Here is a 14,116-nt window from a genome sequence, read left to right on the forward strand (position 1 = left end):
GAAAAACACCTGAGTACCATCCAAGTATATTTTATCTGCATCATTACCCTTAAAAGCAACTTTGTAATTTAACACGAAATTAAATATTTTTCCCTAAAGCCACATCAGCTGCTACTGCTATATGTCTATCTTATAATTCCTTATTGCATTTTGTATCAGCATTTATTGTCTGTGACTGATGTCAGATAAGTCAGTCTACTATTACCTGTGTTCTCACTTCTCCAATTTGAATACTTATAGTCAGTCTTCATGTCTTGCAGAAATTTCTGCAATAATTTAAGCTTTATTAAAAGTTAATAAGGTTTCATGCTTCCTGAGATCAGACATGCAAACCTCTTTAGGACTCTCAAATGCAAGTTCTTTAGGACCTGCATATTTGAAAATGTTTCTCTGTAAGAAAAGTTGTTTAATATTCTTCTTAATAATCACCAGAAAAGCATTTAGTCATCATCATATGATACAAATACATCACATATTCTTTCAAGTACAGAACAAATTTTTTTATTAAACAGTTCTATTTTTTCTGTATCAATATCAACATTTTTTAAATATCTAGATATAATAGGCCTATAAAAGAGTTAAGATTTAGAAAACTTTAGCAGTTCCTAAAACTATCAACCATGCATATTTCTTGGCAATCTTATCTATTTTTCTGTGCTTCATAACTTGTAGTGAGTGCTAGGTGTGCCTTTTTTCTACTGTATGTATTTATTTCAAACTGCTGTGTTTGCTTCCCCACTAAACTAGAAATGTATTTTTCTGAATCTCCCCTCTTTCTTGATCACAATACCCTGACTTCTTTTTAGGTGTCTTCTTCTTTATATAGACTTCCTCTACTTTGATAATTTTTCTATGTATTTTTTTTCTTTTCACTCAGTAATTCATTTTCTACAGCTTTTTGGGGCACAAGTCAGAACATATGCCTTGAAAACAAGGAGGCATAGCCAATGTCCACGTGTGTGTACGTACGATGGATTGTAACCTTTTTTGCATATACTGAATGTAGTCATATCTATACAATCAGGCAAGCACAGACTTTTATTCTAGCAATAATCTTCACCATAATAAAGTCTGAAGTCATTAATTTCCCTAATATGATTTTTTTTTGGTCAGAAAATAATTAGCTAAGAGTTTTAAGAACTCTAATAATGCCTTAGCACATATGTGCACTTACTTATATGTGCAATCTGAATTTCATAATAACAATGCCATTTTCTATCCCCAAATTATGATTAGATACTGCAAGAAAAAGTTATCTTGTTCTTTAGTCTTGACTGCTCTGCAAGAAAGTGGCTCTCTGGTAAAACCAGTTTAGGCTTATTCCTATTACGTCGATCCATATGCAGTTCCTTTCCTATGAATATGAGAAGTTTAAAACTGTATTCAATACTCCATTTCCTCATTTGTTACTCAATTCCTAGTGGGCCAAGACCTCTGTCAGATCAAGGTCCTTTATTATTTACATGGACTAAGGGAGACTAACCTTTAAACTCAGTTAATAACGGCCTCTCATGGTGCCTGATGATATTTCCTTACAGACACAAACTGTCAGACATCTAGAAATGGAGAGAAGGAATTGACCTGACATACTTTTGCTTTCTAACTCATAACTCCAAGAAGAATAAACAGAGTTGTTTTTTCTTTCACAACTGCTTTTCAGCACAGGAAGTTGCTCTCGATGCCCAGCCTTTCTTCGGGAATCACTGGGTTGGAAACATTTGAAAAAATAAACTCCCTTGCCACATACAATGAGAATTGGGATAAAACCTGACCAAGTGGGCACTATTGTCAGGCTGAGCATTGTTCAGGCTGATATCAAAAGCTCACAAGGCCTATTAAAAGAAGCTGAACCCAAAATTTTCATAAAGCAAACCATGCAAACAGAAATCTGATTGAACTTCTTGTTTTCAATTCACAACAAAAAAAGAATCAAAACTGCAGTGAGCAGTGTGGTCTATACTTAATCTGATGGCCACAAGAGGGTACAATTTGTAAATGGTATGTGAGTATAGCAGTTCTACAGGGGTTTCTCTAAGTGACGTGAATCTTTTCTGAAGTCACAGAAATCCATCTCCATAACAGCCTAAGAGAAATTCTGCCACAGCACCTCCCCAGGCATGTCCCCTTGGGGGCTGCGCAGGGCACAAAACAAAGGTGATGAGCACCTTTCTGTGCGCCTGCTGTGTGGTGGCTTCCCTTCATCCGGGCCACAATCCACAGTTCTCAGACATCTGAATCTCTTCAAACCTTTTGCTGCTTTAGCCAAGAACAGCATACTGAGAAAAATGAGCATAACATACCTTCAGCTACATCATGGACACGCAGACAACCCTCCCGAAGGCTCTTGTGTTCTTAAACAGCCCTTGGGCACCAATGCCAGGCACAAAAGCAAAGGCCAAATGGCTTTGTCCGGGCACATCAAGAACCACAGAATCACAGAATAAAGTTCTTGAGTTGGAAGGGACCCACAAGGGTCATTGAGTCCAGTTCCTGGCCCTGCCTGGGACATCACAAGAATCACACCATGTGCCTGAGAGCATTGTCCAAATGCTTCTTGAACTCTGTCAGGCTTGGGGCTGTGACCACTTTTTTGGGGAGCCTGTCCAGGAAACTGGGTATCAATTCTGTAGGCAACCACTGCCTTCCTCATGGGGCAAGCAAAATAGAAGATGGAAAAAGGAGAACAGGTCTTCACTGGAAGCTTCCTCATGACATGTAATTAATTCTGTGGTGAAAGTTTGTAGTCTGTGGTTTTGGCTCAAACCAGTCTCAGGATAACTGAGATAAACAGGCTCAAACCAGTCTCAGGATAACTTTGATAAACAACTAATAGTACTTGTTCGAAAGCATAAAATAAAAGTAAGTGGATCTAATGGAGTATATATTGCTGTGAGCTCCCATACCCGCTGCGTATCTCAATGCACTGTGAAATGGGCTCTCTCCTGCAGTGGTGTCTGTGGGGTCCCAAATGTACCAGTGTTTTCGCGTATTTTAGGGAAGCCTGTCAAACATATGCTCAGATGTTGGCAGCAGTGGCAGAAGCAGAGCCTCGACAGCTTCTGTCTGTTATTGCAACTGTTCGATCCCATCTCCGACTGTGGAGATCCAACACACGCTCAACCAAAATCTGTTTAACCTTGGGATTCACTCGGAATAAAAATTAAGAAAAAAAAACAAATAAAAGAAAGGAGCAGCCGTGCTCAGGCGGCTGCTCTGCCCTGCCGGGCCCGGCGGTGACGGCGCCCCACACGCCTCCCGCCCGCGCACAGCCGCGCGCTGGCCCTTTAACTGCCGGCGGGCCGCCCGTGCCGCCGCTGGCTGGGAGACCCCGCGCCTCCAGTGAGAGGTGAAACCAAGATGGCGGCCGCGCAGTGACTGAGGCGGAGCCGGGGCCGGAGGGAGCCGGGCCGGACGGGCCGCACCAGCCGCTGTTGCTCGCCCCCTCCCTCCGCAGGGCACAGCGTCTGTCTGCCGGCCGGCCGGGCCGCCGAGCGTCTGGAAGCGCGGCCACGTCGCAAGGCGCGCTGGGGAGTCGGGACTGAGCCGCCGCAGCACCGGGAGGAGGAGGAGGAGGAGGAGGAAGAAGAATAACATGGCGGCGGAGTCGAGCTGGGAGTGAAGCCGCCGCCTGCGACCGGAGCTCATGGGGGAGACGGGGCGCTGAGCCCGGCCGGTCGTTTACCCCGCCGCGGGCCAGGCAGTGTCCGCAGGCCGCGGGCAGCGCCGGCGGGAAGGAGGGCGGCTCCGCGGAGCCCCGCGCTGACGGACGGCGAGCGAGGGGCTTCGGGCCTGGGCAGCAGCTGCACAATAGAGCCGGGCTCCGGGCCGGGGCGAGCGGCCCCTCTCCCGACTGCCTCTCCTCCTCTGCTTCCCTCCGGCCTCGCCAGGACCCCGTCTGCTCTCCTCGGCAGGGCCCCGGCCTCCAGGGCCGCCTGCTCCTGTCACTGCCCGCCGGCTGCTGTCCGCTGCTGCTTCCAGTCCCGCGGATCCACTTCTCCTCCGGGATCTTGTCTTCACCGCCTCTCCTGCCTGCCCTTCGCCCTGCAAAGAGCCTCCCTTCTCTCTGCGGCTCTGCCCTGCGTAGGCTTTCTCGCCTTTTGTGCAGCGCCTGACTGTGCCTGGAGGAGCAGCTCCCCTTTCACATCTTCACCCCTTGTTCCCCCTCTTCCACTGCGCACCCCAATCCTCTGTTATCCTCCATAATGAGGATCCCGTTGGGGCACTGAAGAGAAGAGCTTGCTTGGCGTACCCGTGTGGGGCTGCTCCCTTCTTTCCCGCTCCCCTCCCCTGAGGGGGGCCTGGCCCCCGACCAGCCTTCCGCTGCTCCAGCGATTGCGAGCCAGAGTGGTGGCTGCGGTGTGGCAGGCGGCAGGATGACGGACACCCGGCGGAGGGTGAAGGTTTACACGCTAAATGAGGACCGCCAGTGGGATGATCGAGGCACAGGGCATGTGTCCTCTTGCTACGTGGAGAGGCTCAAGGGCATGTCCCTGCTAGTCAGGGCAGAGAGTGATGGTAAGTGTGTATGGCTGAAGGTGTAGTCTTTCCTCGTCCTACCCAGAAAAGGACCTGGGTGTAGCTTTGGGTCTGTTGCCTTAGTGTTTTGCTGGGTAATTCAAATGTTATTTCTGAAAGCAAGTAGGCACGAACCAGACTTCATTTGTGTTAGGCCAAGTGAAAAAAAAGATTGCCGTCAAGTGCGAGCATGGTAGGCACTTAGTTCATACTGAATACGCAGTGTTGCTTACAAAATGCGTTCAGGTCTCGTTGTAAATCTTGTATGGGTTTGACTATGGTGATCTGTTATTAGATGCCTTGTGTACTCCGGTTTCAAAATTGATCATTGTGATATATCCTTTCGTGGATGTTTCTGGAAACGATTGCCTCGTGAAAGTTGTTCAAAACTTAGGTCTTGGTTTGTATTAGATGTTTTGAACGGTCCTTGGATGATTAACACCCTTCTTATCACCCGCCTTTTTCTTTGGTAGCCTTTGGAATTATGTAAAACAGTCTAAAAGCTATCAACAGTTATCAAAGTACAGTTGTTACGATAGTAAAGACAATACAGTGGACAGAACAGCATTTTCAGAGATTTTTTTTTCCTTTATTTTAATGGAATAGGAGCTCTCAGTCCTTTAGCAGTTCTAGGTCTTCATGTAAATAAAATTATACATTATCAACTTCCTTCACGTTTTCTGACAACATACGTCGATAATGTAAGTTGAGTAGTAGTGTCTAGCCCTGTAGCTACATGTTTGGGCTAGTCCTCATTATTGATTAAGTGAGTTCATGACTGCTATGATCAGAGTAAATTTTAAAATGTATACTCTGGAATATCAAGCTTGTACCATTTTGCTATTGAAGTTTGTTAGTGCGTGACTTACAACTTCTTTTGATGTGTAGCTACTGTATTTAGTGACTTGTAGATCTAGTTGGAGATTGTGACTGTCAACAGACCTTGTAATTTTATTTTTTAGGCTTTTTCATTGTAGGAACTAGGATGAAAAGCAACTTGAGAATAATTCTTACTATTTCAGAAAGTTCTAACAAACTACAATAATCCCTGCAGCAAAGATCATAAACTGATACGGAGGAATCAATCATCTGAGCAGGATTTTGATAACTGAGCTTCTGATAAGCACGAATCTCAAGGTCTTGTAGTTTCTTGATTATACTTGAAAAAGTTAAACCGATACTTGATTTTATTTATTTTACAGTGAGGAAGATGCGTTTAAAGTTTGAGCAGCTTCACAGTGTAAGAGAAAACATTCAAAACAGAAATAGACTTAGTTTAATTTCAATATGAGGGAAGGAATTATAAAGGTTTTTAATACTTAATACTAAGGTTTTAAGCTGATTTTTACACCATGTTTTGTTGTAGTTACTGTCTTGGCTACCTACATGGCTGATGGGATCATGTTTAAAAACCGTCATATCTCCTATATATGAACAATTTCTTGATTTTTTTCATTCTTTTTTGGATAAAAAGGTAAAAGAACTGCATTTCATAACCTGTTTGTGAAGAAATAGCCCATTCAAACTAAAATCCCTGTATTAACTTTCAGTAGAATATATAGGCTTAAGACTGATTAGATCCTGAATTGAACCGTTGTTACCAGCTTATTTGTTGTAAATGAACATCTCTAAGAAGTAAGACACAAATTAGTATAAAACCAAAAATGAAGTCATTGCTTTGTGTTTGTGTAGCTGAGATACTCTAATCAAAGCAGGACTGTCTCAGACTTGCTAACTGCACCTAATACACAGATGTGTATTTGGTAGGACACACACATTAGATCTCTCTCAAACCACATACAAGTACTTCAAAGTATTGAATAATATACAGAGCTTAAGTTCTTAATATAGTAGGTAGTATCAGTCCTGGGTAAATGTGCACTCTATTAATAGGCTAGTTTTTCAAACTTGCTGGTGTAAACACCTCATAAAATTTGATTCATATTTTATTTGATCCCAGTGTCTGTTGTTTGTGGGCTAATTTTGAAGACAGTCATTTTCACATGAGCAAGTGATTTTTTGAAAAAGATAACTCCAGACTTATGTTTTAGAAACTGTGCCATTTATGTGTTCCCTTGCATGCTTTTTTAACTAAACAAAGCAGTTGACTGTGATTTTTCACTTTTTCCCAGTTATTGAAGACATACTGGTAGTAGGAACCTGGCCTATGCACCATTTGCCTCCATGTTTCCATTGCGTTCTTGTATTGTCTTTCTCTGTCAGCTCCTCCTCCTTCCACAATGAAACTTCTTCCTTCCTGCATTCTAAACCAGCTTTTCCTAGCCTTTGAGCTGAGATTCATCCTGTGCACACTGGCATGTTCTTACTGACTTACTCCAGGAAGCTGACAGAATACCTCGGGATCAGCATGAAGGTGAAGGCTCCCTTTCTTGAGTAGGGGAGGTCATGGGGATGTCAGTAGTAGTTCCTTCTGTGTATTCTGTGTAATTCCCACTCCTGGAGGCCAGTTTGGCTGTACAAAGAGCAACAGCAGAATTAGCAGAGGTTTGTTTGGCTGACTGTGTGAGCTAGCTCGTGGTTCAGTCTTTGGATTTTGCAGCCATGACTTGGTGTAAATGGGCTTCTTTACAAGTGGTTGAGATTTTATGGCATGGTCAGGGTGTTCAGGTAAGAGTAATACAGTCTGTATGCCAGGTCTAAGGTAAGCTGTCATCTGGAGTTGAAGGAATAACAACCGAATAAAAGGGGGTTTTAATATATAGGAGTGGTTTTTTAACTTGTGTTGGTGTTTGTTTTAACACCATCGTAAAAGAATTAAAGTAGATGAGTGATTTGTGTTGTTCTCTGAGATGTCTAATGTTTCCAGACACTAAACTGTAAGAGGCATTGCAGGCAATTTGGAGTAATCAGTTTTAGAACAGAAATACCACAGACTGCTTTCAGATTGGTTATATTATGCTTTGAAGCAGGAAAATGTAACTTTTTTCTCCACTTACTGCTAACTTTTTATTTAAAACCCTGAAAAGTTTCTTTGTGTGATTCCTAGTTGGAGTGTATTCTACTTGAATTGCAGTTGTAGAGCAGTTGTGAAATATTTTCTTACAAATTATCACCTTCCATGTGAGTTTCTCAGTGTAGTCAAAAGCCTTTGATTTCGTACCTATTTCTCACATAGTGTTTTAGGCTACTGTGGCCTACCTCATTCTTAAAATGTCTATCTGCTTCTTGGTTTTTACTGCATGGTTTCAGATTGTCTTTTTTTTGTTCTGAGCCCAGATAACTAAGTGACCTCTAAAATAAACTTTTCTGTTCAGCTACTTTGGGTTAATTTGAAGGCTTAAACCTTTAATTAAAACTTACTTGTCCTGTACCTAAACTTCTGACAAGCCAAAGTGAACCCCTCCGTTAGAGACCATATTTGCCAACTGTCTTTTAGGAAGTATTTCACCATTTTCATTCAGAAGTTGTAGTTTGCTGCTTCTGAAGTCTGTATGTTAATTACTTCTGCCACAGGGCAGACACCCATCCTGGCTGTTTCTTTAGTGTAACTTTGTATTACTAGCAGAAGCTTAGACAAAATTTGTCTTAAGTTTTGTTTTACCTTGCTCAAACTCAGTGGATTAATTTCATTTACTTATTTTTAGGAAAGCAATGGAGTACTTATCTTAGATCAAAATGAAAAAAAGTAGGGAGGAGGATGTATTATTCTGTTGTTTTTTTTTCTTTTATCCTAGTTATCCCCGTTAATATTTGAGTTTGACTGTTCAGAAGTGTGTTAGACTGAGGAGTAGTCTCTTGTAATGGAGAGCATGTTCTTGGACCTTGGTTTGAGCTGTTTTCTGAGTTTCTGTGATTAAGTTGCAGCAGAACTTAAACCTCTGCGTGCATCTTGCAAAAGACAGCTCTTGAATTGAAATTTTCATTTAAATATGAACTTGTTTATACCAGTGAGGAGTAATGAGCAGCACTTTTTTTTTTTTTTTTTTTAAGGAAGAATCCACATAACAGTTGGATGGGACAGGAGCAGTGTTCCAGATCAGCTGGTCTCCTCTTTATGCACATATGTAAACAAGTTCTGCAGATTTTTAAGTTTAAGACTATGGGATTGGGATATTTGGTCTTCTCTAAATATAGCTGAAAATAGATGCACTATCTGTAGGTAATCTCTTTTGAGCAAGACTTTCCCTATACACACATTCCTTCCACAGCACAGAATGGTGTTTTTATACTAACAAACCTCCCAGCTGTGCTGTATTGCATTAATGTGGCAGATAACAGAATTCTGCAAATCACTTTTCTTTTTTATGGGTGGTTTCAGATGTTACTTTCTGGCACCAATGCCTTACAGTTATGTTTATAAATTCATTCAATACTATAACTTAGAAAAATAACTAGATTGCATAATGTTGGAGTGTTGATTAAAAACATAGCTTGCTTAAGGATGGGTCTTACCTAAGTTTGAATAGAGTCATCCGGTCAACGAAGATGAATTTTGTTTGTGTATTTTTATTAAGTAGACTGGGTAGTCTGAACAAATTCTAGGATAGTGCTAACAGAATATAGAGAGAAATGTCTACATAGAAAGTAATTGCTTATGACAAAGGCATCTCAAACTGTATTTAGGAATCAATACTGATAATGACTTTGAATGGAAGAGAAGTTTATTTGCAGTATGTTAGATTTCTGTAACCTTTTTCTAAAGAACATATTTGTGTTTCAGACATCTGTTACTGCTGCCTGGTTTCCAGACGCAAGTAACAGAGACCTAAGGCTGCCTCATACCAGGAAGGGGCCTGATCCTGTAAAACTTACTGTATGAAAATACACTTACTGAAACAACTACTAGAATAGTCACTGATTTGGAGTTGTTGAACCCTTTTTGTGGAACATACTGCACAAATGGTGCATCGTATTCTCCAGAAGGAGGGATTTGGAGCAGTTATTAGTTGCAGAACAACTATGTGTCTATCTCTAGATTAATACTTTTCTATTGTCTGGAATGGTGAGGAATAAAGTTGAATCATGTGTTAATGAGAAGCAAGTCAAGCCTTATAAGGCTTCATTTGTCTTTCCCACAAGCATCAGGTTTAGTAGAGAAGAAGAAATGCTCTTTGTGACAAGTCTAGTAAAGGAGTCATTCTCTAGTGTCTGCTTCTGGCTCAGAAAATTAACTGTCTGCATTCAATTGTTTCCAAATTTTTATTTTAAATAGTATTTTGTCAAACATGGCATTCAGGTTATGTATGGTACTCTGCTAATTTTGGGATTTCTGTGTCTGTAGATCTGTGTTCAGCAGTTAAAATACAATGTTGAAATTATCAATTACTTTCGATTCTTTGAAGATTCTAATTCATACTTGTTGGTAATAAATCTTTCTAGACAGGAAGGAGTTTGTAGAAGTTAGCCAACTTAATAGCACAAAATAATATTCTAAACTTCATGGAGTAGAAGCTGGGACTTTGAAAGACTGAAGTGAAATACTGGCTGTAGCTGATGATCATAATGGAAAAGGGCATGCTGGTTTTAGATGTTCATTAGACAAACCCAAAGTTCAAAGATTGAGACTATGGTCAAGGTATGAGCAGTTTATTGGATTTCATCAGTAAAGCTTATCTTAGATATTTTCCTTCTCTGTCCTGCTTTGTGGTTTGTGATTGCTTTTTTCTTTGGTTATGCTGTTACCTTTAGGTAAGCTGCTTTGGTAGCAAAGCTGATGCAGGTTAGAAAAGTGGAAAAATTCTCAAAAAAAGAAAGCTAGTATAGCTGGGTTTGAGGTGACAGAGAGCCTTTTTGTCCTCTTTGTTTTCCTTTGAAGGGTATTTATTTCAGTTTTGTTGTTGGATAGTATCTGAGTTTGTAGTTGAGACAAGGTGATAGTTTCTCAAGCCAACTTTGTTAGTGAAGGCTGCTTCTTGTAGAACAAAAGACTTAAAAATGAGGAACAAGCAGCTTTCACTGTTAATTTTTAAAAAAATAAATGTACCTGATTATGACATGCATGATAAGCTAATGAATATAATAGTCTTTGGTAAAGCTTCTAAATTTGTGAAGTAATAACCTTTCTTACCAGACAACAAAATACTCTGATATTTATGTAATTTTTTTTAATGATACACACCACTCTTACAGCAAGTGAAGTTCTGTGATCTGGTTCTTCAGTCTCTTTCCTCATTTCTGCCAGCTGAACATCTTCATCAGTGCCACAGACAGTGGGATTGAGCGCACCCTTGGCAGTTTTGCAGGTGACACCAAGCTGAAGTGGTGCAGTCGACATGCTAGAGGGACAGGATGCCGTCCAGAGGGATCTGGACAAGCTCGAGGAGTGGGCCTGTGTGAGGTGCAAGGTGCTGCACTTGGGTCAGGGCAGCCCCTGGTGTCAGTCCAGGTGGGAGATGAACAGGTCGAGAGCAGCCCTGCCAAGAAGGACTTGATGGTGCTGGTGAGTGGGAGGCTGGCCATGAGCTGGCCATGTGCGCTCACAGCCGGTTGTGTCCTGGGCTGCATCAAAAGCAGCGTGGGCAGCAGGTCAAGGGAGGGGATTCTGCCCCTCTACTTCCCTCTGCTGCGACTCCACCTGAAGTGCTGTGTCCAGCTGTGGAGTCTGCAGCACAGGAAAGACTGGGTCCAGAGGAGGCCACAGAAGTGGTCAGAAGGGTGGAACACCTCTCCTGTGAGGCAAGGCTGAGACAGCTTTGGGTTATTCAACCTGGAGAAGGTTCAGGGGAAATCTTATGTAGACTAGATGAAAGAAAGAAATTCTTTACTGTGGGCTAGTGAAACACTGGCATTGGTTGCCCAGAGAGGTGGTAGATGCCTCATCCCTGGAATCATTCAAGGTCAGGTTTGATGGAGCTCTGGGCAATATGATCTAGCTGAAGGTATCAGTGCTTATTGCAGTGGGTGTTTGACTAGATGGTCTACAAAGGTCCCTACCAACCCAAAACATCGTATGATTCTGTGATCTTCTATTAGTCAGTAGCAGTTCTTCACCAAGGGAGTGTGGAGGGTTTTTTTGTAATTGTAACCCATTAGATTGAGGATGGTGATACCTCGTTTGCAGACTTTGGTTTGGGATATTTCTTGCTGTGGATTTTGTATTTCATATACTCCTCAGATAGTGAAAACTGACCAGCCTTTGTTGATTCTGTTGAGAGATTTGAAAGTATGGGTTTAAATTCCAAGTATGTTTTTCAAATCCTAGTAGTTTGTTTACTTGTCTTCAGGTTCTCAGGTTTTCATTTGAGGTGGTTGAAGCATTTTAGTTTTTCTTTACTATAGTTTTTGTGAGAATATGTGGCAAATATTTTAGTATTATGATTACCTTAGAACTATAGCGATGAAACTGAGAAGTTGACACCTAAATTTTGGACTCTTCTCAAGGAATAAATTTAAACAGGTAAGTGAAGGTGGAAGTGCCACTTAAAAGTGCTTACTTGCAGCCTTATGTTTTAATTATAAAATAGTTAATTTATCAGTATTTCTTCATGTATGCTTAGTCCAGCTCTGCAGATATGGAAATTTGAGTCATGAAAAGGGTTAGTGAAGCTGAACAGCAAGATGGGTGGGGGAAGTGATTGGACCAAGAAAAAAAAACCCAACAACGTTTTAAGGGTTGTTTTCACCTAGATCACCCCTTCAGATCATCCAAATTGACATGTTAATGCCAACGCTTGTGTGAAAGGAAAACAGACACAGAATGGAATTGCTCTTCTGTGTCTTAAATCAGTATAAACTGCTGTGAAACCATTGTTCCTAAGTTTATCATGTGTGAAGTTTTTTGGTACTGGCAGTCACAATGGTTGCCACTCTAAGCTTTAGTTTCTAGATATGTTTCCCAGGAAAAAGTGTTTTAGCGAACCTTTACAAACAAATACCAGATGATTACAAATTTCACATGGAACAACCATGGGTATTATTCTGTGGAAAGCAGTTGTGATGTTTTTGGTGTGCTGACTTTTTGCAGACTTTATAATCTCTAAAAAATTTTCTGTGGAAGAGGCATTACTCAGAATAAGAAAGAGGTTTAAAATTCAGTCTTCAGAGCACTCTTAGTTATTCTTTACTATGTGAACAATATCTTTGAGGGACAAATGAAATATAAAGCTCAAGAATAGGGGTTAACAGGCTTATCGTTGGGAGGAAAGGTGACAATACCTGCTCAGAGAAAGAGCGATCCAAAAATTCATGTGGAGATTAAAATTTTAGTACATATGTAAATAAGTGAAACTTTTTATTTTCTAGGCTCTCTTCTTTTGGAGTCCAAAATTAATCCGAACACCGCGTACCAGAAGCAACAGGTAAACATACTTTTCTTTTCCTCTTGTTTAAAGGCAGGTTCTTTAACAATACAATCAACAGTCTTGCCGTACAGTATTTTTTTTTCCTCTATTGCAAATTGTATGTTATGTTCTTGTACCAAAAATAGGAGGCAAAGTAGTGTGCACCATTTTTGTGCATTTCATGATCCATGTGTTATTTCTCTGTGGATTTTTTGTGAAGTTGTATGGATAATTTGCACTCTGTTTTGCACCAGAAATTGCTCTGGCAGAGAGAGGTAAAACATAATTGTGAAAATCACGAGTAGCTGAAGTACCTGAGGTTTATAGTATCTGAAACTTAATATCATCTACCTTTTTTCTTCTTTATGCTTCAGATGCTACAACTTTCAATATATTTTTATTCACAAGAAGACTAGAAGGCTTTAAAGCTCTTTACATGTTAATGTGTGTTCGTCTTTTACTTGGAAGGTGGATATGGGTTAATATTGCTTCAAAACATTCTGTATAAATAAAAAGCTGGTCAACTCAGACTTGCCAGAATCTTGTAGCAGTTAATGTCTTAAAACACTCTGCATTAACAGTTTATTGCAGGCATACACATACTGTTGTTTTGCTCATTGGCAGTCACAATGGTTGTGTGGCTGCAGCTGTTTGTGGGATTGTATGTTGAACTGAATGGGGACAATCAGTATGGGCTAAAAATATCCTTCCTTGAAAAATTTAACCTGTATCTGTCTCTTGATATAATTCATCATGCACCATATAAACAGCCTGTACTGAACAACTGATAAGGCCAGTGTGGATTTGAAGAATCAATTCCAGCAAAAGTGCAAAGCAGACTAAGAGTTTGCTATAATCCTGACTAGCTTGAGGTCATGGTTCTATGATACAGTAACTTGAGCTTTAGGACTCCTTAAGTGACATTGAATAGTTCACAGCTCTATGGTATAAAGTGCTGATCTAGTGTAAACTTGCTGGCTTAAATCTGTTCGAAGAGCATTGAGGGGGGAGCTTTGTGTCAATAGGCTTTGTGCCAGATCAGCCACAAAACCTACTTTGAGTTGGCACAAAATTGTAAGATTGGTGCAAACCACCACGTACCTGTCAGTGTAACAGCATTTGCTACTCTGGGTCAGAGTAGTGTTGTACTCTAGCACAAATGAGTACTGGCCATTGTGTGAGAACACGGTTAGAGAATAAAAATATTAAATATGAGTCTGTCCCATTAGAACAGCACTACCTTTTCTGTGCTGGAGAAGGAAGAATGCTGTTCTTAAAGCTTTCAAATGCTGCATAGACAGAAATTTATATTTTCAGGTGGATTGTTCATATTATTTAAGCAAAACATTCTCTAATGTACA

General features: G+C 40.8%; 1 protein-coding gene across 1 annotated transcript in view; it reads left to right on the forward strand.

Annotated features, from left to right (window-relative positions):
• The first annotated feature begins 3,360 nt into the window (after positions 1-3,360).
• Positions 3,361-14,116, forward strand: part of PPP4R3A (protein phosphatase 4 regulatory subunit 3A) — a 45,109-nt gene continuing 34,353 nt past the window's right edge. The window contains exons 1-2 of the mRNA XM_050337037.1: positions 3,361-4,515; positions 12,718-12,773. Coding sequence (XP_050192994.1) covers positions 4,374-4,515; positions 12,718-12,773 — 198 coding nt within the window. The 5' untranslated portion in view covers positions 3,361-4,373. The remainder of the gene's footprint in view (positions 4,516-12,717; positions 12,774-14,116) is intronic.

The sequence above is a fragment of the Myiozetetes cayanensis genome, unplaced genomic scaffold (genome assembly GCF_022539395.1).
Source record: "Myiozetetes cayanensis isolate MyiCay16 unplaced genomic scaffold, myiCay2020 scf6-25, whole genome shotgun sequence".
Classification (NCBI taxonomy): domain Eukaryota; kingdom Metazoa; phylum Chordata; class Aves; order Passeriformes; family Tyrannidae; genus Myiozetetes; species Myiozetetes cayanensis.